The sequence below is a fragment of the Lissotriton helveticus genome, chromosome 3_2 (assembly GCF_964261635.1).
Source record: "Lissotriton helveticus chromosome 3_2, aLisHel1.1, whole genome shotgun sequence".
In the NCBI taxonomy this organism is placed as follows: Eukaryota; Metazoa; Chordata; class Amphibia; order Caudata; family Salamandridae; genus Lissotriton; species Lissotriton helveticus.
In genome coordinates this window covers 112,281,737-112,306,649 of record NC_136062.1, presented here as the reverse complement: position 1 = coordinate 112,306,649, position 24,913 = coordinate 112,281,737, and the positions used below count along the sequence as shown (strand labels likewise).

The following is a 24,913-nucleotide window of genomic DNA, read 5'->3' as shown; positions in this document are numbered from 1 at the left end:
CAACATGGAAGGGGCGGGGGACTGACAAAGAGGGTGGGGGGTCTGGGAGGGTGGGGGGGGGGTGACCGAGGGCGAGGTGAGGAGACCTACAGAGAGGGCGGAGGGAACCGACACAGAGGGAAGGGGAAGCAACAAGGAGTGTGGCTGGATATGTATCCAACACTGAGAAGCAGCAACGTGGATCATGGGGAAGAAAAGAAACACATGGGGGAGAAGAGAAACACATGGGCGGGAGAGAGAAGCATGGAGTGGGCAGAAGGGTCCTGGGGGAGAAGTACACGAGGGAGAGAGCTAGAACCAGAACGCTGCCTCCCTCGTGGTGTTATGGGGCTAGTGTGTTTATGTATGAGGGTGACCCTTTAACAACTCACAAACATGCTTCCCCCAGCATCACCCGCAGATTTCTCAACCACTCCACACAATTTTGGGCCTCTTACCCCGGTTCCGATGGAACTCATGTTTGTGGTGAATCTGCACTTTCTGGACACAGGCGATCCCGCACGCCGACAGAGTAATAACGTGCTGACTCATTGGCTGGGTATCCACCAATCAGTACGCGTGATGCCAAGAACACGTGACCTCATGCCAGAAGAAAGCAGGGGTTCCGGGAGTGAGCAGGCAAGGTATAACGGTGTGAGACATCACGTAGCAGCGCAGCAAGAAAAGAGCCATGTGAGTGGGGGGTGAGTGGGGGGGTGCGCGTGTGTGGGTGTATCTGTGTGTGTGCGCGTGTAGCTGTGTGTGTGTGCGCATGTGTAGCTGTGCGTGTGTATGTATATGTGTGACTGTGTGTCTGTTAGCTGTGCGTGTGTGTGCGTGAGTACTGATGCATTGTGCCTGCGTGGGTGTATGTATGTATGTGTGTGTGCGTGCGTGCGCGATTTCGAATGCATGACTTGCTCTGAATATAGGACAGGGGATGTGCAAGGCGCCGGGCTGGGCGTGCGCGCCGACGAGGTCAAATCGCCAAGGAAAAGCGCGTGCACATCCCCTGTCCTACATTCCCGGCAAACCCACAACAATAGGTCTTTCGCTGGACGGAGCGCTTCGCGCTGCTAACACCAGCAAGACCTAAAAACTAGCATTATTACCCACTCACGCTTGGTGATCTGTTACTGTTACACTTACGTCTCTGCTCCTCCCACCTCTGACGAAATATTTGGTTGCCCTCCAACATTTCAATCTTCTCCCTACACTTTATTTCCCTACTTCCTCACCTGTTGTCTTGGCACTGACACTACCCCATTGCCTCCTTCCATTGTGCACGCCTGTCCCCATTGTTCCTGGCTCCCCACAGTACCTGCCCCATTCCGAGTGCCTGGACCCTCTGTGCTGTAAAGCACGGATTTCCTCTTCCTCAATCGCATCTGCTGGTCTCTTTTACGCAGCGCGAAACTCATCTTGCTCTGTTCCGTAGTGGAGCAGAAACTACAGGACAGGAGGGACCGGTCCCATTAGAGGAATAATCCTTAGCAATAACATCTGATCACATGACAGGCACAGCGCCCAGCACGTTGTTGCTATGTTTCCAGATCCTATGTGTATGTATTTTGCTTCAGCGGTGAGCTGCGCCCGCTAATCCTGAGCGTGAGGTTCCCCAGTAAAGGCTTTACGAACTAGTCAACCACGATGGTTGTAAAGTGAATGCTTGGCGGCAAGGGCTGGGGAGGTCCTGGACTTCGAGGGCCGATCATTAAATTGTATTTTAATATAATAGCGCGAACAAGAAAGGGGCTTGTGGTAGTTGATGATTCCTAAAGGGATCCCATGGCCGTCAAGGTCAGCCTTCGGATGCTTGTGGGTCACATGAGAGGTTTTGGCAACTGTTTTTCCTGTTTAGGCAGGCTAATTATCGTATTTTCTGCATACGGGGGGTTTGGGCCGGCAGATTGCTTCTTTACGGTAGTAGGGTTTTAAGGACATCAAGAACTAGGCGTGGGTTAAGAAAATCTTGAGAAATCTCTAATTGAGTACAGAAAGGGTCGCTTAAGAAATGACAGCCCGCTCCTCTTGAAGATGGCCGCTGACTTACTATGTAAAGGTCTTTGACTTTTTGTCCCTCTTCTGTGTCCATTTCTTCAGCGTGGTGTAGACAAATAGTATCCCGTCCTGACAAATAATCATCCAATCTCCTGGAGGAAGCCATGATAAAGTCAGGCACAAGCTGGCTGCACACGACAGTAGCGTTTTAAGAGGTGAGTATCACCGAAGTATGTGCTACTACTAACCTGTGCATATGACTGTGACCAATTATTAATAGGCTTGTAGAGAGCGTGCTGTCTGTCGCAGAAATGGGAGACGGGCCCTTCATGGAATACGTGTGGACTACTTTTATTGAAAGTTAACCAGAGAAATGAAACAGTTATTTGTGAATACACGCCAAGGTGATATGTGTAAAGTGACGGTTCTCTTGTTGAAAGTAATATACAGGAGACGTCGTTGAAGTCTTTAAGTGGGTTTATTAAGATAAACCAAAACACATCACAGGAGCACATCCACACCCGGTAAACTCCAACTGTAGAAGTGACAAACTCACAGTTGAAGCTTACAGGTAATCATTGCCACGAGAGACGCGTCTCTTGAAAGATAACATTCTTCAAGAGATGCGCGTGATAATATACATCATGAGAAACTATGCACGTGATAAACATTTACTTGAATTCTACGAACTCTACATCTCCTCTCTCCTTATCAAATAAAGAAATTGAAAGAAAACTTAACTACTAGAAATGAAACTTAACAAAAATAATAATCTCTAAAGCGAGTGGGAAAAGAGCAGTTTCTATGAGTTCTAGATGCATTATCAGAAGTTTGGCAAGCAGTACTATCATTTTCAACATCGTCAGTAAGAGTAAGTGACATTTCAATGGGAGGTGAAGTTTCCTCATCAGAAACTGGAGTAACTTGAGAATAAGAAGAAATGTCATTAGGAGTTGGACATTCTAATTGTGGTAAATCAAGAAAAGACCCAGAATGACTTTCATTTTCACTCTTGGTTCTGAGGATGCTCTTGGCTTGGTCAGAAGTTAATTTGACAAGTGAACGTTTATTACGCCATCCTCTCTTATCTAAAAATAAAGAACCTTTGGACACTTTAAGTACTTGAGTAGGGAGTGAAAATTTAGAAAGGCCTTTTTTAATTCTATCTACAGACTTAAACATGACCCAATCACCTACTGCAAAAATTTCAGGGTTAGAGACAACTTTGGCATTAAAATTCCGTGTTTGTACTGCTTGTTGTTTCTCAACATTATTCTTAAGTTTTGTTCTGTCAGAACATGCTAAACAAACAGTTTTCTCTGGAATCAGATTTTTAATCCAGGAAGGACAAACAGTATTATGTGGGCTTCTTTTCTTAAGTAATCTGAAAGGTGATAAGCCTGTGGTGGAGTGTGGTGTAATTAGGTATGCCCAAACTTTCTCTCTTAGAAAAATTTCTACATTTTCTTTACATGAATAAGCAGTCTGAATGCCCTCTTTTAAAAATCGATTCATTCGTTCAATTAAACCATTTGATGTAGGAGAATATAGGGCTACTCTTAAGTGTTTTATGTCAAATTTCTTGAAAAATTCCTCTATGACGTTAGAACAAAAATGCGAACCATTGTCGCTAACAATTTCTTTGGGAGGTCCTTCCATCCTAAAAATCCTTTGTAAAAATCTTATAGCTGAAGCAGAATCAGGGTTAGTACAAAAATCAAAATCAAACCATTTGGAGTAATAGTCTATAACAGAGACAATGTAACGTTGATTTTGAGGCAAAATTTCAAAGGGTCCTGAAAAATCAATGGCTAGCTTGAACCAGGGGTCATCAGGAATAGGAACATTATGTAAAGATACATTTCGTAACTTCCAGTGTTTATCAGAAGCTAAACAAATGCTACAGGTATCAATCCAATCATTTACATTCTTTTCCATAGCTGGCCACCAAAAATGCTCTTTTAATTTGCGTGAGGTACCACCTACCCCTAGATGACCTTGATGCGCAGTGAAAAATAATTTTTTGCGCAAAATTAAAGGTGGAATGCAACGGTCATCTCTAAAAATTATTCCATTAACAATTGTTAATTCTTCAGAAACCTGTGCAAAGGATTTTAAAGGGGCGGGAAGAGAACGAATTTTGGGCCAGCCTGAGATTATAAGGTTTTTTACTGCCATAAGAGTTTCATCTTCAGTGTAGCATTTGAACCAATCCTCTTCAGAAATAGAAAGAGGAGAGAGAATTAAGTCCTCTAAGGATGCAACAACGCACTCAATATCATTTCCAAGTACGTCATTATTATTTTCTAATGGCAATCTAGAGAGAGCATCAGCTCTCATATTTCTGCCTCCAGCAATGTGGTGAATGCTGAAATTGAAGTCATTTAATTTTGAAAGGATTCTAACTAACCTTGAAGAGGCTTTGCCAGTGCCATTCCCATTTAGAAGATGTATTAAAGGTTTGTGGTCAGTGTATAATAAAAATTGAGAGCCCCAAATGTAAATCTTAAATTTTTCTACAGCCCATACACAACCTAGGGCTTCTCTTTCAATGGTGCTGTAATTGTATTCCGCACTGCTGAGTGATTTTGACGCAAAACCAATGGTATGTTCTACTGAACCTTTCCATTGACAAAGGACAGCACCAAGGCCTTTTTGACTTGCGTCTACAAAAATGCCACATTTGAGACCTGGTGTAAAGGATGAAAGAGCTGGAGAATTTATGATGACCTTTTTGATGTTATTAAAGGCCAAATCTGCTTCATCATTCCACAAAAATGAAACATCCTTTTTCATTAAAATTCTAAGAGGCTGAACCAATTGAGAATAATTCATCACAAATCTCGAATAATATTCGGTGAGACCAAGAAAGGATCTCAAATTATCTTTGTTGTTTGGGATGGGTACATCTTGAATGGCCTGAGTAAGGGAAAGTTTAGGTTTGATACCTATGGTAGAGATGGAATGACCTAAATAGTCTAATTCTTCAACAAAAAACTTGCACTTTTTTGTACCAAGGGTGATACCAACATCCCTGAAGCGAGATAAAACAACATATAAGTCTTTAACATGTTCATCAACATTTTTGGAATGAATTAAAACATCATCTTGATATGCTTGTACATTCTTAATATTGCATAAAACGCTGTTCATAAATTTTTGAAAAACACTTGCGGCACTTGCTAAACCAAAGGGGAGTCTTAGATATTTAAAGGCTCCAAAAGGAGTAATAAACGTGGTAAGTTCAGATGAACATTTGGTTAAGGGAATTTGGTGGTATGCACTCCTTAAGTCTAAAAGCGTAAACAATTTAGAATCAGCAAGTCCAGTGAGAAGTTCTTGAATTTTGGGTAATGGATAACAGTCAATCAAAATATTTTGATTTAATGATCGAAGGTCGGTACACAAACGAATGCTGGAATCTTTTTTTTTAACAACTACGATCGGACTGACCCATAAAGATGAGTCAACAGCTTCAATTATTTTCTCATCAACCATCTTCAAAATTACCTTTTTCAAATCATCTCTTACATTAAGAGGAACATTCCTCAATTTGTGTATGACAGGAATAGCATTGGGTTTAAGGCGAATGTGATGTTCATAGTTTTTAATCTTACCAACTGAATCATTGAAGACTTCTGGAAAATCTGAAATGATTTTGTTAATTATTCCTACATCAATGAAATTAACGAAGGATACATCACATTGTTCATTTATCTGAACGGGGCAATCAGAACCAGGGACTAGCTTGAGACCCATTTTGGCAAGATCTTGCCATCCAACAATGCATTTTCCATTAGTAGCAACATATACTTTTGTATATATTTTTCTACCTAAACAAATTATGCTAGTAATGAAATATCCCCACATTTCAATGCTTTTTCCAGCATATGCTTTTGGTATGATATCCAATGGTTCAAGGGCAATCTTGGAAGACCAGTGAGTATTGAATAGTAATTCAGAGATAATGGTCACGGGGGCACCGGAATCTGCCATCATGTCAATTGTTAAATGATCAACAATTACCTGGCAAGTTGGATCTTTTGCGTGTGCCAGACCATTGGAATCAACCATGCAAATAGAAACTGAATGAATAGAAAGAATTTCTTTTTCAACTAAGTTTCTATTGGGAGTAACAATTTCAACAGTGTTAATAGTGGTATTTTTCATTTCAGTGTTAATAAATTCGACATCATCAGAGTTTTCACCTGTAATGTAAGAAATATTATTAATCTGAGAACTCTTACGATTACGACAAACGGTTTGAAAATGCCCTATTTTTTGACAAAAAGTGCACTTTTTTCCTTGAGCTGGACAAATTGGGCTGTTACTTAAGTGTGTTTTCGAACCACAACGAAAACAAAAGGCATTTGTTCTTCTTTGAAAAGGTTTCTGAAAGGGCTTATTTCTAGTATATAAAGCATTAATATTTGTATCAGGTTGAATGAGAGAAGAAGTTTCAGTAATGCATTTTGACGATACAATGGATCTTTCAATACCTTTAGCTATTTCCAATACTTCAGATAAGGAAGGGTCTCTACAACTCAATATTCTTTCTTGAATTTTCTTGTGACAGCAATTATACACGAATTGATCTCTCAATGCAGTTTCAAGGTAAGTTCCGAAACTGCACTCAGCAGCAAGGTTTCTTAAAGCAGATATGAATTCTTCAATAGATTCATCTTGTTCCTGACGTCTTTTCATGAAATTATAACGTTCGAGTATGACACTAGGTAGTTCAAGGAATTTTCTTTTCAATTTTAAAATTGCAGCAGAATATTCATTAATGTCACCTCCACCACTAGAGGATGGAAGAGGGTTGGGAAGATTGTTGAAGATTTGTCTGCCCTCTTTACCTAAGTTGCTGTAAAGTATTGCCAATTTCCTTTTAGGAGAGTATTCATCAGCTCCTATGGCAATTAAATAACTTTCAAAGTTTTGAAACCAATGTCTCCAAGGTTCTTTAGGTTTCCCAGGTACTGGTAAAAATAATTTAATGTAACTATTTGCTGGCTCGTGGCCATTTCGCTTATTGCAATGTAATGTTGAAAAGACAAAATTTGTAAAATTAAAATTTACTGAAAGTTGTTTAAATATTCCTTTAGAATCCTCAAAAAGAGGTAAAATTCAATATATTTCTTTAAAAACCGCTCACCGTAAATCCTTTAAATGAGTAAACGCGGTTGTTTCCCTTCTGATCTCTCCGATCGGTAACTGGTTGTTATGGTAACGTGGAAACAAATTAAAATGGCCTCCAAGCGTAACCACGCTCCTACGCATGCGTGATGACGTGTTAGGAACGAGATGATGATCTCGTTAACGTCATGAATGACGCGCAGCAGGGTCCGTCAACAATTGTAGAAATGCATAAAATTATGCAAAATTGCGAGGAGACGGCCAATCGGCGGCGGATTTTTCCGTAGTGAAGCTTGTGGAGGTCTTGGAGTCGGCGGTGAGGGTAGTGGGATCGTGCAAGGTAGGTGATGTGCTTTTTCTTTGGTGAAATGGAGGTCCTCGTCGCCAAATGTAAAGTGACGGTTCTCTTGTTGAAAGTAATATACAGGAGACGTCGTTGAAGTCTTTAAGTGGGTTTATTAAGATAAACCAAAACACATCACAGGAGCACATCCACACCCGGTAAACTCCAACTGTAGAAGTGACAAACTCACAGTTGAAGCTTACAGGTAATCATTGCCACGAGAGACGCGTCTCTTGAAAGATAACATTCTTCAAGAGATGCGCGTGATAATATACATCATGAGAAACTATGCACGTGATAAACATTTACTTGAATTCTACGAACTCTACAATATGTCATCTAGGTCCGCGGTTGTTATACACGTACCTGCCAACTCACACGGTGCCACAGTGTGACACACGATATCGGCTCCCACACCACACGGTCACCGGGCGAGGAGCCGATATCACACAGTGGCAGAAAAAACGTGCTGAAAATCACTGGATTTACAGCTCGTTTTACGAGGCTTTGAACTGCAGATATCCAGTAAGAGGTGTGTGAGAACACCCCAGGACATCGGCACCAGCCCCCTCAAGCTTTTTCTCTGGACTTGCAGGAGGGTGATTGGGGGCACGAGGCCATGCCCTTCCAAGGCAACCCCCCCCCCCTCACCGAAATTTCTGTTTTAGTTGGCAGGTTTGTAAACATTTGATTTCTGTGGATCTGCACTGAATGATTCACTCTGCAAAGTTTCCCCATGAAGCGAGACACCTTAACCATTTCTTTGGTTTCAGCTAGTAATACTCTGCATGGTATGATGTAAGGAGGCAGGTATATGCAGGGCTTTAAGCAAGCAGGGTCCCTGCAGGTCACAGACCCAGTAGTAATTTAAAACTGACCGTGAAACGGGTTCATCTCAAGTCCTGTGTTTATGTCCTTAACTTTTCATGCAAAAAAATGGATCCATTTCTGATCTCTTCACACTGAGTGGCACGTGTCCCCATATTTGGAGGTCTGTGCTATTTTCATAATTGTAAATTGATTTACATAGCACTTACTACCCCTGAAGAGGGGTTGAAGCACTTTATGGCGAGTAGCATGCCACTCCAAAACTCAAGGTTAGTGGTTAATCTAGTGGTTATTGTTGGTAATTGTGATTCGTCATGGGCTCTGGAGTAAAAACTGCATGCATTTATTCCAGTTTCTTAGTGATGTATTAATACCAGGTAGGTGTGAACATTAGTGGGGGCTGTATGCTTTTCGGTAAATGGTTGGTGAGTTAGGTTGGCGGAGATTATGCAATGTTACATTACAGGGATAGAGTTTTGAAGTTGTGATCTATGAAATGGGGTGTCAGCCAATTGCAGAATTAGTAGGATTGATGCAGGTGTGGGTCTGAGCGAAGCTATTCTCAGAAGGAATGCAGAGGATTGCAAGTTAGAAGAGTGTCACTGAAGAAAAAAAGAATCAAGCGGTCGTAGGTCAAGGTGAAATTTTCATTCAGGGTTTTAGAAGTATAGTGGACGAAGGCTTTCTGAGTTGGCAAGCAATCAGGGAATGTAAGCTGTAGAAAGAAATAACATTATACATAGTGTTCCATATCCATGGGAGGCAGTTTAAACAGGTGATTCCAAGTGTACATATCATTTAAACATTAAAAAATCTGAAATGTAGTCTGGAGTTTCCCAACCTTGGTACAGGATTGTATGCTGCACAAAGGGAATTGGCAAAGACAAAGAATAGGTCTCGTATAAGGATTTTCCCTCACTACTCTGCAAATACGTTTTTTTCACTCTCCCACTAAAAATTAGTTATGAGGCAATGTCTGAGAGCTCCTCGCCAATGCACAATCAGATTTACACCACATTTTGTCACCTAATCCCACCCAAATGTACTGTTGTGCATGTTTCTGTATGTGACTTTTGTTTTATATGCATTTCATGTATACGTGAAATTGTAGTGATGAAGTCCTGTGGGTTCCATTTTGGATGTCCCAGGCCTGTTCCTGTACACAAGAAGTGGGTGAGTTTGTTTTTCCAGTCAGTGGAAGTGTATCAGAATAGAGGAGACTTAGACAGTGAAGTCAGGACAAAGGAGACAAGGCTCCTTTGGAAATTCGAATATGGCCTTTCTGTAGCACTGCCACTTGGTAGATGGTGAGGGTGAAAGGCGCTGCGGTCTGTTGTTTAGAGTGAGAAGTGTATTTTAGTTAAAACCACCCTTTTGTCTCTTTCTTTCTGTAAACACACTAGGCAGAGAGGGAGCCCCCAGATTTTGAGCACGCCGGGTCCTTAGTTTCCAATGCACAACATGCAGCTACCAGTCCAAACTGCTCAAAGCTGTCTAATTTCCTCTGTATTTGTTTTTGACTCCAACAATTGTCAACATTTACAAATGTGCTTTTTTATCATGGTTTTCATTGCAGCTTTAACAATTGCCTGAAAGCATGGGGGCACTCTTTCCTTTTCTGAGCTAAAATACAGATCAGTTTTCCCAAACTTGGCAGGCACCAACATGACGGAGCATGCGCTACCAGCCTACATTTTTAATTGATACTTGCTGAGCACTGGCATTCCACGAGTAGGCCTCAGGACACTTTCACCTCCATATAAGCTCTGACTAAGCACACCCAAACAGCTCCCTGGAATTTCAGTCCCACCCCCAAACCAATATCCAAGGATTCAACAGGGCAGGCGTCCCAGACAGCAACCTGCAAATCCACCATCCTCGAATTGAAGGTATATAGTTTGGCTTTGAGGCCATACAATCGGTAGAAATGAGCTAATCAACCAGTAGTGGCATAATAGGACATAGTGCTGCAAAGTTGACTTCAGGCAATAAGATGGTGCTTTACAACATATTCGGGCAAAGACCGCTACATAAGATGGTGAGAGGCAGTCTTAAGCATTTGCCCCTCCCTTGCCACTTCATGTTTGAGGTTGAATACATTTTCTCACCGAATTTGAATTAAACCACCTTCTTAGAGCTAAGCGAGATAAGCAACATGGATGAATTTCTACAACTCTGACTAGTAGTCTGAATCTCCCAGAAATAACAACCAATGATGCCATCTGCAATTGGAGAAACAGTTGAAAATGAGAAATGCTTTTTAGTCTGAATGAAGTGTATACAACAGGCAATACCTTTGCTCCCCCACATCACGTGCCCATAGGTGGCTTCCTGCATTACCGGAGAGACTGCACAAATCCCTTCATTTTAGAACACATAAGGGGACATTTTGCAATTGAAAATCGGAAGCAATATTTGTGCCCTTGACTACCATCGTAGTGTTTTTTTTTTGTGGGGTGCGGGGGGGAGGGGGCTGGGGGGTGGGGGGGATCCTGGGAAGTTAAAATGGTTTGGAACCATTAAGATTTTCAACTGCAAAGGATGTTTTTCCCTCCTACAGATTGAGAGGATGTGTAGTCTGAGGTACTCAGTTTGAAGCGATAAGTCCTCCACAGACTTACACTGTCCTGCTTGAACCCCCAGAAATATTTACAATTTATTGTACGTTTAAATTGAAGGTTTATGTTGGTTCAGGTCTGCATAGTCGGGGAACCATCATAATAATGTGGACAGGTTGAGAATTCTGTGTATGGGGCAAAGCAGACCCCGCTCTCCCATGCCAAACCAGAAGTAGCCCTCCTGCTTCCACCTGTACAATCCCACCCTCAAAAAGCAGGGCTATAAAGGCATGTTACCTCCATGGGTGATGTATGCCAGAAGTAGCAGGCATAGCAGGGGCCCCTATAACCACGAAAGCACCCTGCGGTCTTCGATTCTGCCCCTTCCTGGCTGAGTTCAGTCCTGCTGCCTGGCAACCGGGTAAGGAAAAGAAGAAATCAAAGTCCTCTGTCAGCACGGGTACTGCAGGGCTCTGCCCATTCTAGAGCTCTGCTACTCTCACCCTATACCGCAGGGAGGTTTGTGAACATTCATAAAGCATTGTGGCATGTATTTAGTGTAACTACCAATCCCTAGAGATGATGTGGTAAAGCCTACAATTTATAAAAACAAAAAAAAAGGTTAAGCCTGTTCTGGATTTCGCTTAGGATTAGTGCAAAGAACTACTCATACACTACCTATTTTACAGCACCAGGTCTACAGTGCTGGCTCTATCTGCGCTCTCCTGGTGCAACATGCCCTGGATTCAAGTAAGTGAGTGTAGAGATACCAGAAGTGCTCTCAGGGCTCCGATGTGTGCAGGCTCTTCCACGGGCCTTGTTTTCACTCAGGGACTCTGTTTGCTGAATGCAGCAGAGAGCTCAGAGTGAAAAAAAACCAGAGATATTTGGGGAATAACCAGGGAAATCAGCTGTGAGTTACTGATTTCCCCAACCCCAAAGTAATTCCTCATTCTTGGGGGTACTCTCGGGCTACACCTAAAAATCAACTAGTATCTTCATCTCTTCCTGGAGTTACCAAGATCTACGGACGCTTCATTCCCAATGCCTGTTGTAATGTTGGGGAGAGGAGTTGGCCTAACGGCTAGGGCGCTCGACCTCGGACCTGGGGATCTGGGTTCGAGACTCGGTAACGACGCCAAAACCTCCTGTGGTTCTGGGCAAATCACTTAATCTCCCCGTGCCTAAAATGAAAGTGTGTCCTCATGTAACGTAACTGGAAAATATGTAAAGCGCTCTGATACCTGATTCGGTTCGGGTCTGGTTCGCGCTATATAAAACTCTGCAAAAAAAAGTCACACAAGTCTCTTCACTCTCATATCCCCTCAAGATGCAAGACACTGCTAGAGAGAAATAGTATTCCCTTCTGTATGGTGGAACTGCTGGATGTTTGTTCATTACTACTTTAACATGAAAGGTCCTACAGCTAGGTGATCTAAGATTAGTCGCTCATCCTCAAAGCCAATTAGCTTAACCAGGAGGTCCACAATGTGAGGGCCTGACCGGTTTCTTAATGGAAACTGTCACCGATAAGCCTGAAAGAAATCACACTTTTAAAGTGTATTCCTATCACAGCTCAGATTCAGTTTGGAAAATTATATCTTTAATTTGCATTTCCATCACTCCATCTATCGAGTGGGTCACAACCCGGTCTAAGGAGAACTCTCTGGATGCTTGTATAAGTAACTGATCGGTTTCTCAGTTTTCAATATGTCCGCCTCACAGTGACTGTCTATAAATCTAAAAACTCTGTCTAAGGACTGAACAGTTATCATACTCTGATCGTTGCTTCAGTGTGGAAGCTGCACTCACGGATGTAGGAGAGTAGGGTCTGCTTCCTATGGTCACCCCCACTTTTTGCTTTGATTCTCTTGTTTTTCGACTTTAATATGGCTGTGGGCCTGCTAATCAGACCCACAGCCCAGCTGTTCTCTCTCTAAATTGATACCATGCATTTTAGGTGCATACCAGATTGGTTACTGGGTCACTCTTGTGAGCCCCTGTATAGTGTACCATAGGTACCCAGGGCATAGGTGTACCCTAGGCCTACCAGGGGCTGCAGCATGTATTGTGCCACCCCTGGTTTGCCTTCCAAACTGACACCACAGGTATGTTCACACAGCCTGGGTAAGGTGGTGTAATCACCCCTTACTTAGATATAGTATACCTATATCTACCTTTATATATAGACACATATACACATATAAGCCACTCCTATGGTAGGCCTCGACAATAATGGAAGCAGAGTGCTTGGTTTTATGTGAGAGGGTGCCCTAGCATGAGCTGAGCCCCTCTGCAGCTTTTGAAACCATCTCCTTATAGCTGTTCTATGATATAGCCATACCATATACTCTTAAGTGCATTATAATCCTCGCAGTTAATGCTAACTTTGGTTTGGCTTTTTTATCAAAACATGTCATGTAAGGTGTCAAACACTTTGGAATGCTACGCCCCCGCCAATTCTGGCGGCGGGGGTAGCATTCTACCCTTCTAGAGGTAAAAGACATGTATGTTACTGCTTTACCCGATTATAGTTAAACAGAGCCTCAGCATCACAAAATGGATGCTGCTGCCACAGACACGAGTCTGACCTCCTGTTGCTGGGGGAAACTCCAGCAAGGGCGACCTGGACAATAGGTTTCCTGTTCGGGGAGGTGCCAGCACCTCCCCAGACAGGGGTTTTGTGTATTGGGGCAGGGAGGGCTGCATTCAGTGAATGCATCTAGACACTGCCTGGGGCATACAAGGTGCTCCATGCATAGCCCGGTTCAAACCAGTTGCTGGGGCACTCCAGCCCCAGCTCTGGCGCGAAACTGGACAAAGGGAAAGGGGTGTAACCACCCCCTTCTCAGGTCCACCCATAGGAGGGACCTAGTCAGGTAATCCAGCCCCCATCCTTAGTATAAGTATAGGAGCTGTGTCCCCAGGACTTTAGATTATCCTGGAACAAAACTTTGATACAGAACTCCTGGACCTTCGACATTCTATTCTGACTAGAAGACGGAAGACATCTCCCTTGTGGTCAAGGAGTGACCACCTTGTTCAAACAGGCACCAACAACAACTTTGCGGGTCTGCAGTTTCAAGGCTCCTGCCGGAACCCGAAGACTCTGCGACTCAAGAACTGGACTTCCAGACTTCTCTGACCCCGACCCACATCCACAACAAAGCTGAGACCCGTGGCGGACATGAGAGACGTGGGACCGGACATTTTGGACATCCTGTATTTTGCTACCTGCACTCCTTTACTGAAGCCTCAGTAAGTTGTGCATTGGGGTACGAGAAGCCCCAGCCCCGAGCATCATTTGACCTGAAGCCCAGGCCCCCACACTCCGCGAGTGTCCCGTGGGCCCCGCCTTTACATTTGTGCTCGATGCGTCTTCCTGGCTCCTTGCCCGTTGGCTAGTGAGCCCCCTGAAGTCGCCATCTTGAATCTGACTTGCGATCCTGGTTGCTTCAGGCTTGCTCCTACTTCCCTAAGAAGGAGAAGCGCCACAGACCTTGCTGGTCTGCAACAGAGCCAATCTCGACATCCTTCATGGGTTGCGGTTGCCAAGGCTTGTTGGGTCCAATTCGGAGACCGACGCTGCAGTCATCTAGATCCATCATGGGACAGCTCGAATCCAGCTCCTGGTCATCGTCTATGCCTCCTGGACCTCGTGGCGGAAGAGACAAACTCACCTTCTTCACCTTAAAGCACCCAACATCGCCTGGTTCCTTCCTGGTCACTGGCTAGTGACCCAGACTCTGTCCCCTCTGCTTTCAGGTTCTTTACATCTCCCATCCACCCTTGGATCCACCCAGACACTTTTCCTCTGGTCGCCGGCAGCACTTCTCTGAAGCTCTCCATAGAAAACGACGACGAAACCCGACATCAAAAGACACCTATGCACCCGGATTCCGTGGGTGAGGTAACACGAGTACTCTGGTAGTCTTGAGGGTATTGGCCCTCCTAGTGTCTAAGTCTAAAAGGGTACCGTCCTAGTCAATCCGGAAGTGTCCTTAGCTTGTAACTTTGACGAACTCCATAGAAAGTCAATGGGAACCTGCGCCTGTGTTTAGACACTGCACGCGGCTCCCGTGGGTCTCCTACTTCCTAACCTTTGGTCGTCTAGTGTATCCCAGTGATTCCACAGGCCCTAGGCCTGCTTTCTAACTCTCACATGGTACTTATACCACTTTCTTAGTATATGGTTAGTGAGGCCCCTAGGGCATAACGTATACTGTGCAACTTATTGTGTATTAACTGTGTGACTTGTATTGTATTTTTACCTCTGACCTCATAAAGAGTGCAGAGGGGTTGTGTTTAGATTAAATACATATACCTTGTGTGGTGTCCTTTCATTTGGTATTCAAGGGATTATATATGGTAAACAACTTGCTTAAATCGCCTACTGAAGTCTTAGCCTGAAGACTGCTGGTTCATGCTACCACTAGGATAGCTTTCTATAAGGTTGACTTTACAACCACCATCAATAAGGGTCGATTAGACTGGTGCAAGGTGCCCACTAGAACTAGTGGACGTCATATGCCAGGCTAACTTCTCACAGCGGAGAGATGCCTGATTCAGTCTGAACATTCAAAGTCTCAATATAACGGTCACCTAGCTCTTGCTACTGCTTTCCCTGTTTTATTTCTAACAGCATTTGTATCTCCTGTCGTACTTTTTCAGAGTTGCTCCACTACTCAGTACTATTCATTTTATTTTTCCCACAAGACTTTCCCAGCCATAGCACAGACACATCAGTGTTTGTTTGCTTTTTCTCACTACACAACCTTTGTTGTTGTCTCATTCTCACTGATGTTGGTACCTGTGTAATCCTTTACAAGCCTATCTAAGGAGTAATGGAGCAATCTTTATCATCAGTATATTGCTGAACGTGGCACTGTGCTTGGAAAGGAGGGCTTCCAGGAGCTCAAAGACAAGTTTCTGATAAAAACGGAGATTATAATTCTGTTTTATTAAACATACCTGTTTAATCTGCAGGCCGCTCTTTAAAGAATTTAGTGTTGGATAGGCAGTAGGAGAACCTGCAAAGTATTGTCATAACATAAGTATGTTGACAGGGTGTTTATTAGGGTTTGATGGTCACCAGAATTTATTTAACCCCTTCAATGCTCATGACGAGCTGAGCTCGTCATGAGGTACACGTCTCGTGCACTCATGACGAGCTGAGCTCGTCATGCACAATGGGTTTTTGTAAATATGCACCGCATTCATGCGGTTAAAAAGAGAGAGGGATCTTACTGGTCCAGGAGGCGGGGTTCCTGTCGTCTTTATGCAGAGCTTCATCCATGATTTTGACCGTTGCAGCTTTAGTGCTGTTTGAGATTTGAAGCTCGACTAGCAGGCGCGGATTGTTAGTTTAGCCTTGCAATGGGATCGTTGCTGCTTTTTCAGATGCCTGCTCAAAGATTGTAGGTGAGTGACAGGATGGTAGCTGGCATGGTCACTGGGATGAGCTTTGCTTTATTCAATAGTGGATGTACTTGTTCTGTTTTCATAAAAGGGAGTGTCGTCTTTTTTCTTTTAACTGGACGCTTCTCATTGGAATGCTTCTTTTTGTTCATTCTGTAATTATTTAATGGTTTTATTTAGCACTGATGAACGCTGCGGTATATGGTTCTGTGGAGAAAACCAGAAGTGATCTAGGAATAGTGAAAATAAAAGAACAATAGACAAGCTTGTACTTTATGAAATGCGTCGTCAATGGCTGGTAAAGCATTCTCTTTGTTTTCGTTCAGCTGCCTGTTTCCCTTTTCTGCTACAAACCCTCTCCTTTATTCATTGTATGTCCTCTTATTTTCATGCTGTAGTCCATTACCAGGGAATCCTATTTGCTCATTTAATTTAGCAATCCTGTCTGGTTGTAAGCAGACATAGTTCTGCTCATGACGTGAGCCTTGCGTCCTACACTTCAGTACACTTTGAAATAGACACTGACGCCAAGCGCCCTAATTGATATCCCCTCTTGAAAAGCAACACGTCATAAAGAAGCATGCATCATCCCTTCTCGTCAGTGCCATATTCAACAAAGATCTATTTGTTTGGAAACTGTACGGACTAGTGATATTCTGAAAGTCTGAGATATGTGTTAAGCCGCCCTTTACTTTGGTTGGTAAATCCAAAGATTCACTCCATTCCACATTTCTTGAAGTTGCAGAGATGCACCCTTAATGACTTGTTAGCTCTGCTGAAACCTCCTGCTCTTATACGTCTTGAATTGATTCCTGCAGCCCATGACCTACCTTGCACTTGGATCTTCTTGTGTCCGTCCATTACATTGGTTCTCAAATGTATTTAGCAATCATGTTTCTTTACATGTGCTATCCCTAAATTGAACCTTGCTTCCTTTCGTAGAATACACCTCACAGATAAACATTGCTTCACCCTAAGGCCTGCAAGCTTTAGGGCCCTTTTGTGAGCAAAGCAGTCCTCACAAATGGGCTTAATATGTTCAGTCTACTGCACATTCCACCAACTCGACTTTCCAACAGGTGTGTTGTAAACACAATGTAAAGCAAATGAAATTGTGTGCCCCACTACATCAGGTCAAGGCTGGCGGGTCTGTTCCCTTGGTGATCATTTTGAATAGAAAATGGGCAAAATAATGCATTTGACAGTATATTTTTTTCAAAGAAGTATAACATTTTTGTTTTACAAGTAGCTCTGAATGGCAACTGTTTTAATAGTTCAATCCTGTGGTCTGCAGAGTGAACCTGACTCTCCCACGTGTTATTTAAGGGTCAAGACATGCCACATGCATTTACAGCACGATTGTCCAAAAGAAAGTGGCTGTAAGGACATAGGTTGTACAGACAGATCAAATACTGTGTATTTTTAAGAGTATCTCCATCGTATTCTGTTTCAAAATGAATAAAAAATGTCTTTCTTCCTCTTCTTTTAATTGTATCTTCCTGCCTCAGGAGTGGAGGTGGAGGCACTTAGGGTCGCAGGGGGGGGGGGAGGGGGAATAGAACTTGCCCGCAGCCATCCCAGTCGCGCATTTCTGCTCCTCTTCACCTTTTCAGGAAGGCACATGCTCCCTGCGGCGTACCTTGAAGCTGCTCTCGCCCATGAGCAGCTTTAGGATTGGCCTGATCGCCCTCGATTTACGCTCCAGGACAGACTGTGAGTCTGTGCCTTCTCTGTCCAACCCAGCTGCTTTGGTGAGAGGTTTCACTGTGCATGATGGTTTGGCGGGCCTGATACGGCTGGCAAAACCATCATGCGCAGTGATGGGAGGGCACTACCACTACCCTCAGTGCCTTTCACTACCAGAACCAACCCCCAAGAATCGACAGGAAACCTAAAATAAAACGAGTGGCATTTTATTTTTCCTTTCCTGACGTTTTTGGGGGGCGATGCTCCTCCGCAATAAAGGAAGAGCCGCAGCTGTCCTAGCTTTTCTAAATAGATTCCTAGATATAAAGTTGGAATACCCTGGAAAGGGCAGTAGCAGTTACCAAGTCACCTGCTTGAATGGGATAGTAAATTTAAAAGTAGCAACACCCACAATATCATTCATTAAACTACAGAGTTATCTATCTGGGTCGACATATATTAAATATTAGACCACAGTAATATTCATTCTTGGTCTCAAAGCAGCATAGCATTTTGTGAAAATACACTGGTGGAGATTTGCCCTTTCAGCAGTGCCACCTCAGTTTAATTTTTTTTTTTTTGCTGAACGCTATTTTTGCTGGCTATAGAGCTCTGTGTGCTTTACCCCTGCTAACCAGCGGTGAAGTTCTTGTGATCCTCCTTTCAACGTGGTGAAATTGGCATACCTCTAATTGGCATATTTAATTTATCTCAAAGTTCCTAGTTTACAGTGCCCAAAGTGTATCCAGGGCCTGTAAGTAAAATATCACCAGTGGGCTGCAGCACTCATTGTGCCACCCACTACAGTGGCAATGCAAATTTGGCTGCTGGCCTACCATCTGTAGCCTGGCTGTGCTGCTTAAAACTGAATTCAATCTGTAAAAATAACCCCTTTCGACAGACTAAAAACTCTCCTTTAAATATTTATAAGTCACACTAAGTAGTTAGTATTTCAATGGGCATGTATTATTGCATTCTTTCTTACTTCGGTGATAGAAAGGGACATATTTTTACATGCATTCCATTGAACCAGGGCTGCTTGTCCCTTAGATGGCAGTGGAAATTGTATTTATTATGTTAGTCTGTCTACTGAAAAAAGCAAGTAGGTACCTGTTGCTATTTACACGCAAGAAGACTCCCTGCTCGCCCAACTTCCACTTACCCCTTCTTGCAATATGCATACGATCTGCATGAAACTTACAGATGGCATGACCGCTACAATTGTGCCTTTCTGTCGCAGTATTAGACACATTACATGCTAAACATCCACAATTTCTAAAGCATGTTTAACCAAAAAAGACTTTCTGGTTGAATAAACAAGAGATTTACTCTTGTCTCAACTGACAATTATGGATATGTCAATTTGCAGATCTATTTGGGCACCTGGAAGTCTGGACTATAACGGACTAGCATTAAATGCTGCTGATTTGCTCAGGGTGTCTCTCCTCCCCCACCCTACAAGGACCGGCTTGTTCAGAAACTCCGAGCACATGGAAAAGGGTTGTTCCGTAGTAAGCAGCTTGGGCGTCTGTAGAAGCTGTAATCTTCTAGTCAGCCCTACTGCAATTCTTTAAGTCTGGGGGTACTAACATTTACAGTACCATGCAACAAATGTATTTAATGGTCCCTAATGGAAGGGTTTGTGAGAGGCTCTCCCTTGTGAGAATATGGTTTCTAATGACATACAGCCTTTGAAGTCCCCCCATTCACACTTACTGCTTAATACTTGAAACTGCTCTTGCCGCAGAGTGGACCCTTGTGTCGACTAAGATTCTTCAATTGACCATGAGAGCAAACCTAAAACAGAAGTTTACTAAACGTTCTCTTTCAGGTAAAACAGGTTTGATCCAGAATATGCATGCAGCAATATACAACAATCGCAGAGAGCATCGGGAAAATCAGTGTGTGTACTCTTCAGACCCAATCACTAATACCCAGTGTTTAATATGCTCTCATGCATGCACAGTGTCTTCAGAACCCTAATTGGCCACCTTGGGATTATTGTGGCCCTCTGATGATTTAGGTAAAATCCCACACCTTTCCTACTCATTTGTTGGCTATTGTTAAACACCAGTCTCGATATAGTCTCTGAGAATCATTCTATTTATTTAACATTTTTATATATCTCCTCTCTACACAAGATGGGGACTAGTTACTTTAATAGAAACAACCATAGAGAAGTTCGTAAGGAAGCCAGATGGTACTGGAAAAGTGAACATGAAAGTCTTTGTATAAAAGAATAGTCTTAACCGAAAGTAAAGCACACGCAATAACCGAATGGCACCATTGTGAAATAGCATCAGATGGTGTTTGAGCAAATGTTCCAGAGGAGATGAATGTGGAGGAGATCATACGTAGTTAATAGAGGTAGTAATGTTTAAGGCATTGCAGAGTTTCATTCTATATGCTTTTAAATTGGGGGAAGAGATTGCAGTGAGTTTGACATCGCTACTTTCTCCCTCTTCGTTCATAGGAAGCTCTTTGTTTCTTCACATCTACTGCAGGTGTTTGTAGATGGTTCTCATGGTTCTCATACTACGCAGTCTTTTCCAAGATGTTATTTTTAGTTGTACTGTTCACAATTCCCCTGGAACATATCCCTTTCACCCTCTTTGCACAGGACTTGTAGCTAGTGAATTCAACTGTGTTGATAGATTTAGCGAGTTTATCTGAAAAAATAAACTCGGCTTCAGTTCAGTAGATTTATGGGCTAGAACGATGTCCATTTCTGTATAAAGAAAAGTTTGACCAGAGTTTTATTTTCGATTTTTTTTTCTTATCCATATTTTTTAGGGCTTGTGGAAGTTTTCTCTGAAGCCTCCTAGAGATCGCAGACCACGTTACTAGAATCTGTATGTCAATGAATGTAGGCCTTGCAAGACCTTCTAGTGCCTTTTATTAAGTCAAATTAAATAGCAGCTTTAAAGTGTTGTTCTAGAATTTGTTGCAAATTATTAATATTTATGCTGGCAGAGATGGTGTTTACCGAACCTCGTCTATCACAATTCTTGTGTTTAAGTACAGGTAGCTGATAGTTTGATTTATCAATCACTTTACTCTTTTACCAGATAAATTAAAGATCATTCAACTGTTCATGGTGCCAACTGTTCATGGTGCCCTGCACCAGAGAAGTTTCTGAGGAAAATGGCTTAGATTGTGTCACCCTGTATTACACCTGATGACAACTTGGGTCGCGAGTTGGAAATGGAGCCGCAAGATTACATCTCCCTTTTGTTGTTGACAAGTAGCCTATGTGGGCATTTCATGAAACATCAAGAGTGTTAATCCAGGGACAGCGTACTGGATTTTTCAGGATTAGGTCTATTGGGATCAACATACTGCCAGAAATCTGTCGGAAACCAAGTTATTTCTATTTATTTAGTTATAAAGTTTTATATAGCGCAAACAAGATTCCAAAGGATATCAGAGTGCTTTACAAAAGGATGGAAGGAAGGTAATACATTTCAATATTGACATATAAAAAGCATAATAAACATGAATAATTACAGTACAAAGAGGTCAAAGGAGAAAAAATACAACATCTAATACATATCGGGCTAAGAAGGGGGCCCAGGATGAGGTAAAGAAGAGTGGTATCAAATGAAGGTATAACGGTTGTAGGATCAGAGACTTCGAGCGGGTGATCATAACCCATTTAAGGTAAGAACTTGTTCATTAGGAATCTTTTGGCTTCCAGTTTGAAAGCAGCCGTGGAGGAGATTCTGCGTACCTCAGGTGGAAGAGAGTTCCAGATCTTCGGGGCAGCGCCGGAGAAGGCTCGTTGGGAGGTTTTCCTTTTCTTATAGATTTGTGGTTTCAGGAGGGAAGAGTTTGCACTTCTTGAGGGTCTACCGCCCCCAGATAATTCAAGTTTTTGTGCTAGGAAACTGGGAGTTTTGAAATGTAGGGCTTTGTGGACCAGACAAGCCATCTTTAGCTGAATTCGAGCTTTGTAAGGCAACCATTTGCAGGGCTCGAAAAATCCAGAAAATTGTACTAGTCCTGCAGGACTAGTACCTTAAAAAATGTCCTCGACCTAACTGCAACCTACTTGACCTCCGTCTCTGAAAGCAGAGCTAATGTGACAAGATAACAAGATTTAAAGGCATCTTTATTGCCATTAACTTTGTGAGCAATAAAAATGCCTTTAAATCTTATCTTGTCACATTTGTTCCGTTTTCACAGACAGAGGACAAAAATTGGTTTGTTTTTTCACAGACAGAGGACAAAAGTTGGTTTGTGTTCCTACTCTCCAGAAAGGGCGAGTAGGACCTAAAAACAGCTCGACTATGCGAGCAGTCAAGTGGCATTTTCGAGCCCTGATTTAAGAGATTTTAGAACTGGGGATATGTGCACGTCTCTTTTGGTAACCAACCTAGCCACAGCAATCAGAGAAGCCCTTAAATGAGCCAATGTATATTTAGAGAGTTCACAGAGCGTAGCGCTGCCATAATCAAGTCTCGGCAACGCAAGCTCTTGCTTGAAATCAGATTGTGGAAGCAATGGTTTGATATTTCTGAGTGTCCTCATCAAGTGATTAGCTCCCTTACACACATTGCCGATATGAGTCTTCGTGTTCAGTTGCTTGTCCAGGGTGATTCCAAGAGATTTGTCTGAGTCTATAATGAGGGGGGAGCAGTTGAAGGCAGTGAGGTGATTCAACCATAGCGTCTGGCTTGGGGATGTGTTTAGAAGGTGAGATGAGAAGGAATTCAGTTTTGGAGGTGTTGAGGAGGAGTTGGTTCTCAGTTAACCAGTTTTGAGTAGATGTTAGGATAGAGTTGAGTGAGATGATGTCCGGGAAGGAGAGTTTCAAATAGTTGTGTATCGTCCGCATACATGTGGAAGAGAATGTTCCTGGAATTTAGTGCATTAGCTAAAGGTTCCAAGAACAGGTTGAATAGTATAGGAGATAGGGCGGACCCTTGGGGGAACCCCCATGAGTACTGGAGAGGGCTGGGAAGTGTGTGGTTCACCTTGACTCGTTGTGATCTGTGATGGAGGAAAGACGAGAACCATTGTAGCACCTGACCAGAGATGCCCATCCTGTTCTTCAGAATGGATATTATGTTATCATGATTAACCGTGTCGAAAGTGGAAGAAAGGTCAAGGAGGATTAAGAGGCAGGATTCATTTTGGTTGAGCATTTTAAGATGTCATCCAAGACGTGAATGAGAGCCAATTCAGTGCTAAGCCCCTTCCGAAACCCAGATTGATGCTGGTCTAGGAGTTAGAAGTTCTCTATGTGCGCACAGAGTTGGGATTGGACGTATTTTTCTAGGAGCATGGCTATGGTGGGAATGTACGAAATAGGGCAGAAGTTGTTAAAGTTAGCCCTATTAGCATTAGTTTTTTTTAGTATTGGTAATACCTGAGCTGCTTTTAGGCACAGTGAAGTGTTTACAATCCTTGTCCAGGTGGGGATGAGGATATTCTTGATTTTCTGGACAGAACATATGAGTGCATGTTGCTGTTTTAATGTGTTTGAAAGGATGCACCCCTGTGCCACACCACCTCCTTTCTGAGCCTATCTGGCTAAGACATCACCAACCCTAATGCAAGCCTGTATTTCGTCAATTACTATAAGTTTGCAATTGAACTCAAAATAGTAAAGCCAGTTTCCTTCTTTGTTTATTTTTTCTAGATTTGAAGATTTTACTTTTGTTCCAGTGTCACGCAAACAGAATATTTGAATTCCAGGGGTTTTCCGGTTTTCGAAATGTTTCGTAGATTTACTCTACCCCAGATGCTTTTAGCCTCTCTCATTGGTATAGTAGGAGGCTACTACATTTATAAACCAATCTATCAACAATATTATTGGGATAGCAGGACAACAAAAGGAACAGAAGAGATGCCACAACAAGAGGAAAAGAAGAATCAAAAGTGATGTGGACAAATGTGGACGCTTCAAATGTATCAACAATATTGTTTTTATTGCTCACCATGCAGGTGTGTCTTTAAAAATCGTTGGTCGGTGGAGAGGAAGAAATAAAATTGGGACGTTGCCAATCAATAAGCTTCAATGCAGAAGAGCACAGAATGAGTTTATCTGTAATCATGTATGCTTTCCCAAAAATAATATATTTTCAGTAGTATTGTACCTGAAAGGTAAATTCTATTAAAGAGAACTAGCTATTATGATTATCGTTATTTACGTTTCCTAGTCCATAGCAAATTGAAACATTTAAAAGCTTTTCCCAACAACTTGGCTTTAAATTGTAATGCTTTCCATTAATAAACTATTGCCTGTGATTGCAAGGCCATCATTGTCATGCTAAGTAAACTCTGAACACTCTTCATTCCCTATCCGTAAACATTGATTCCATAGTTGCAAAAACTACTATCTAATGTGATGATTCTCATGGTAGTGACCCCCTTTATGCAAGACAATACACATTCCAACACATTTAATATGCCTCCATTGTGGGTAAATTAATCATATTACAACATTTGCAGCACTGTTAATGGACACCAATTGACAGGGTAAAGCTAACAGAACGTTCTTGTAAATTAGCTTAGAAACTAGTAATCAATGGCAAGACATGGAAGTTGCCATCAGTCTTTAAAGCTCACCATGACCTCTGGCCAATCGATTTGAAATTTCCTCAAGCATGGCTGTAGTCATGAAAGTTATAGACCCCATGGTGGTCTATAGTTAGACCACCCAAAAAAATCAGATGGTTAAACCCACCTCTTGCACCTTCAAATGTACACATCTTGGTAGAGAATGAGAGCAAACTTGGGGAGTGAGGGGTGTGTTCAGGTCATAGCCCATTGACGTCTGCTTTTAACGCCTATGGAAGTTTGGAAACCGCCATTACAATGCGGTCATAACCACGCATGACCATTACCACACATATGCCTTTAGCAGGCATGCCTTAACCACACATTTTCGTTGTAAAGACAAGAATTATAAAGGCATATGGGTTGTAATGGCTTAAGTGTTTCATTTGAGGTGTGCCGT

The 24,913-nt window shown here is 42.6% G+C and overlaps 2 protein-coding genes across 5 annotated transcripts in view; one reads left to right on the top strand and one right to left on the bottom strand.

Moving 5' to 3' along the window:
• Positions 1–1,426, bottom strand: part of PIGB (phosphatidylinositol glycan anchor biosynthesis class B) — a 166,197-nt gene extending 164,771 nt beyond the window's left edge. For all 4 annotated transcript variants that reach the window (XR_013609834.1, XM_078684865.1, XM_078684866.1 and 1 more), the window contains exon 1: positions 1,301–1,426. Coding sequence is in view for 3 of the 4 variants with exons in the window: in XM_078684865.1 (XP_078540991.1) it covers positions 1,301–1,400 (100 nt within the window). In the remaining variant the exon portion in view is untranslated. The remainder of the gene's footprint in view (positions 1–1,300) is intronic.
• Positions 1,420–24,201, top strand: PIGBOS1 (PIGB opposite strand 1). The gene is made up of 3 exons (XM_078684868.1): positions 1,420–1,541; positions 2,083–2,195; positions 23,594–24,201. The coding sequence occupies exon 3, from the start codon at positions 23,669–23,671 to the stop codon at positions 23,834–23,836; it is 168 nt and encodes a 55-aa protein (XP_078540994.1). The 5' UTR covers positions 1,420–1,541; positions 2,083–2,195; positions 23,594–23,668; the 3' UTR covers positions 23,837–24,201.
• The last annotated feature ends 712 nt before the right edge of the window (positions 24,202–24,913 follow it).

What these genes read in the sequence shown, in the direction of transcription:
- PIGBOS1 (XM_078684868.1), top strand. Translation starts at nt 23,669, where the DNA reads ATGTTTCGTAGATTTACTCTACCCCAGATGCTTTTAGCCTCTCTCATT.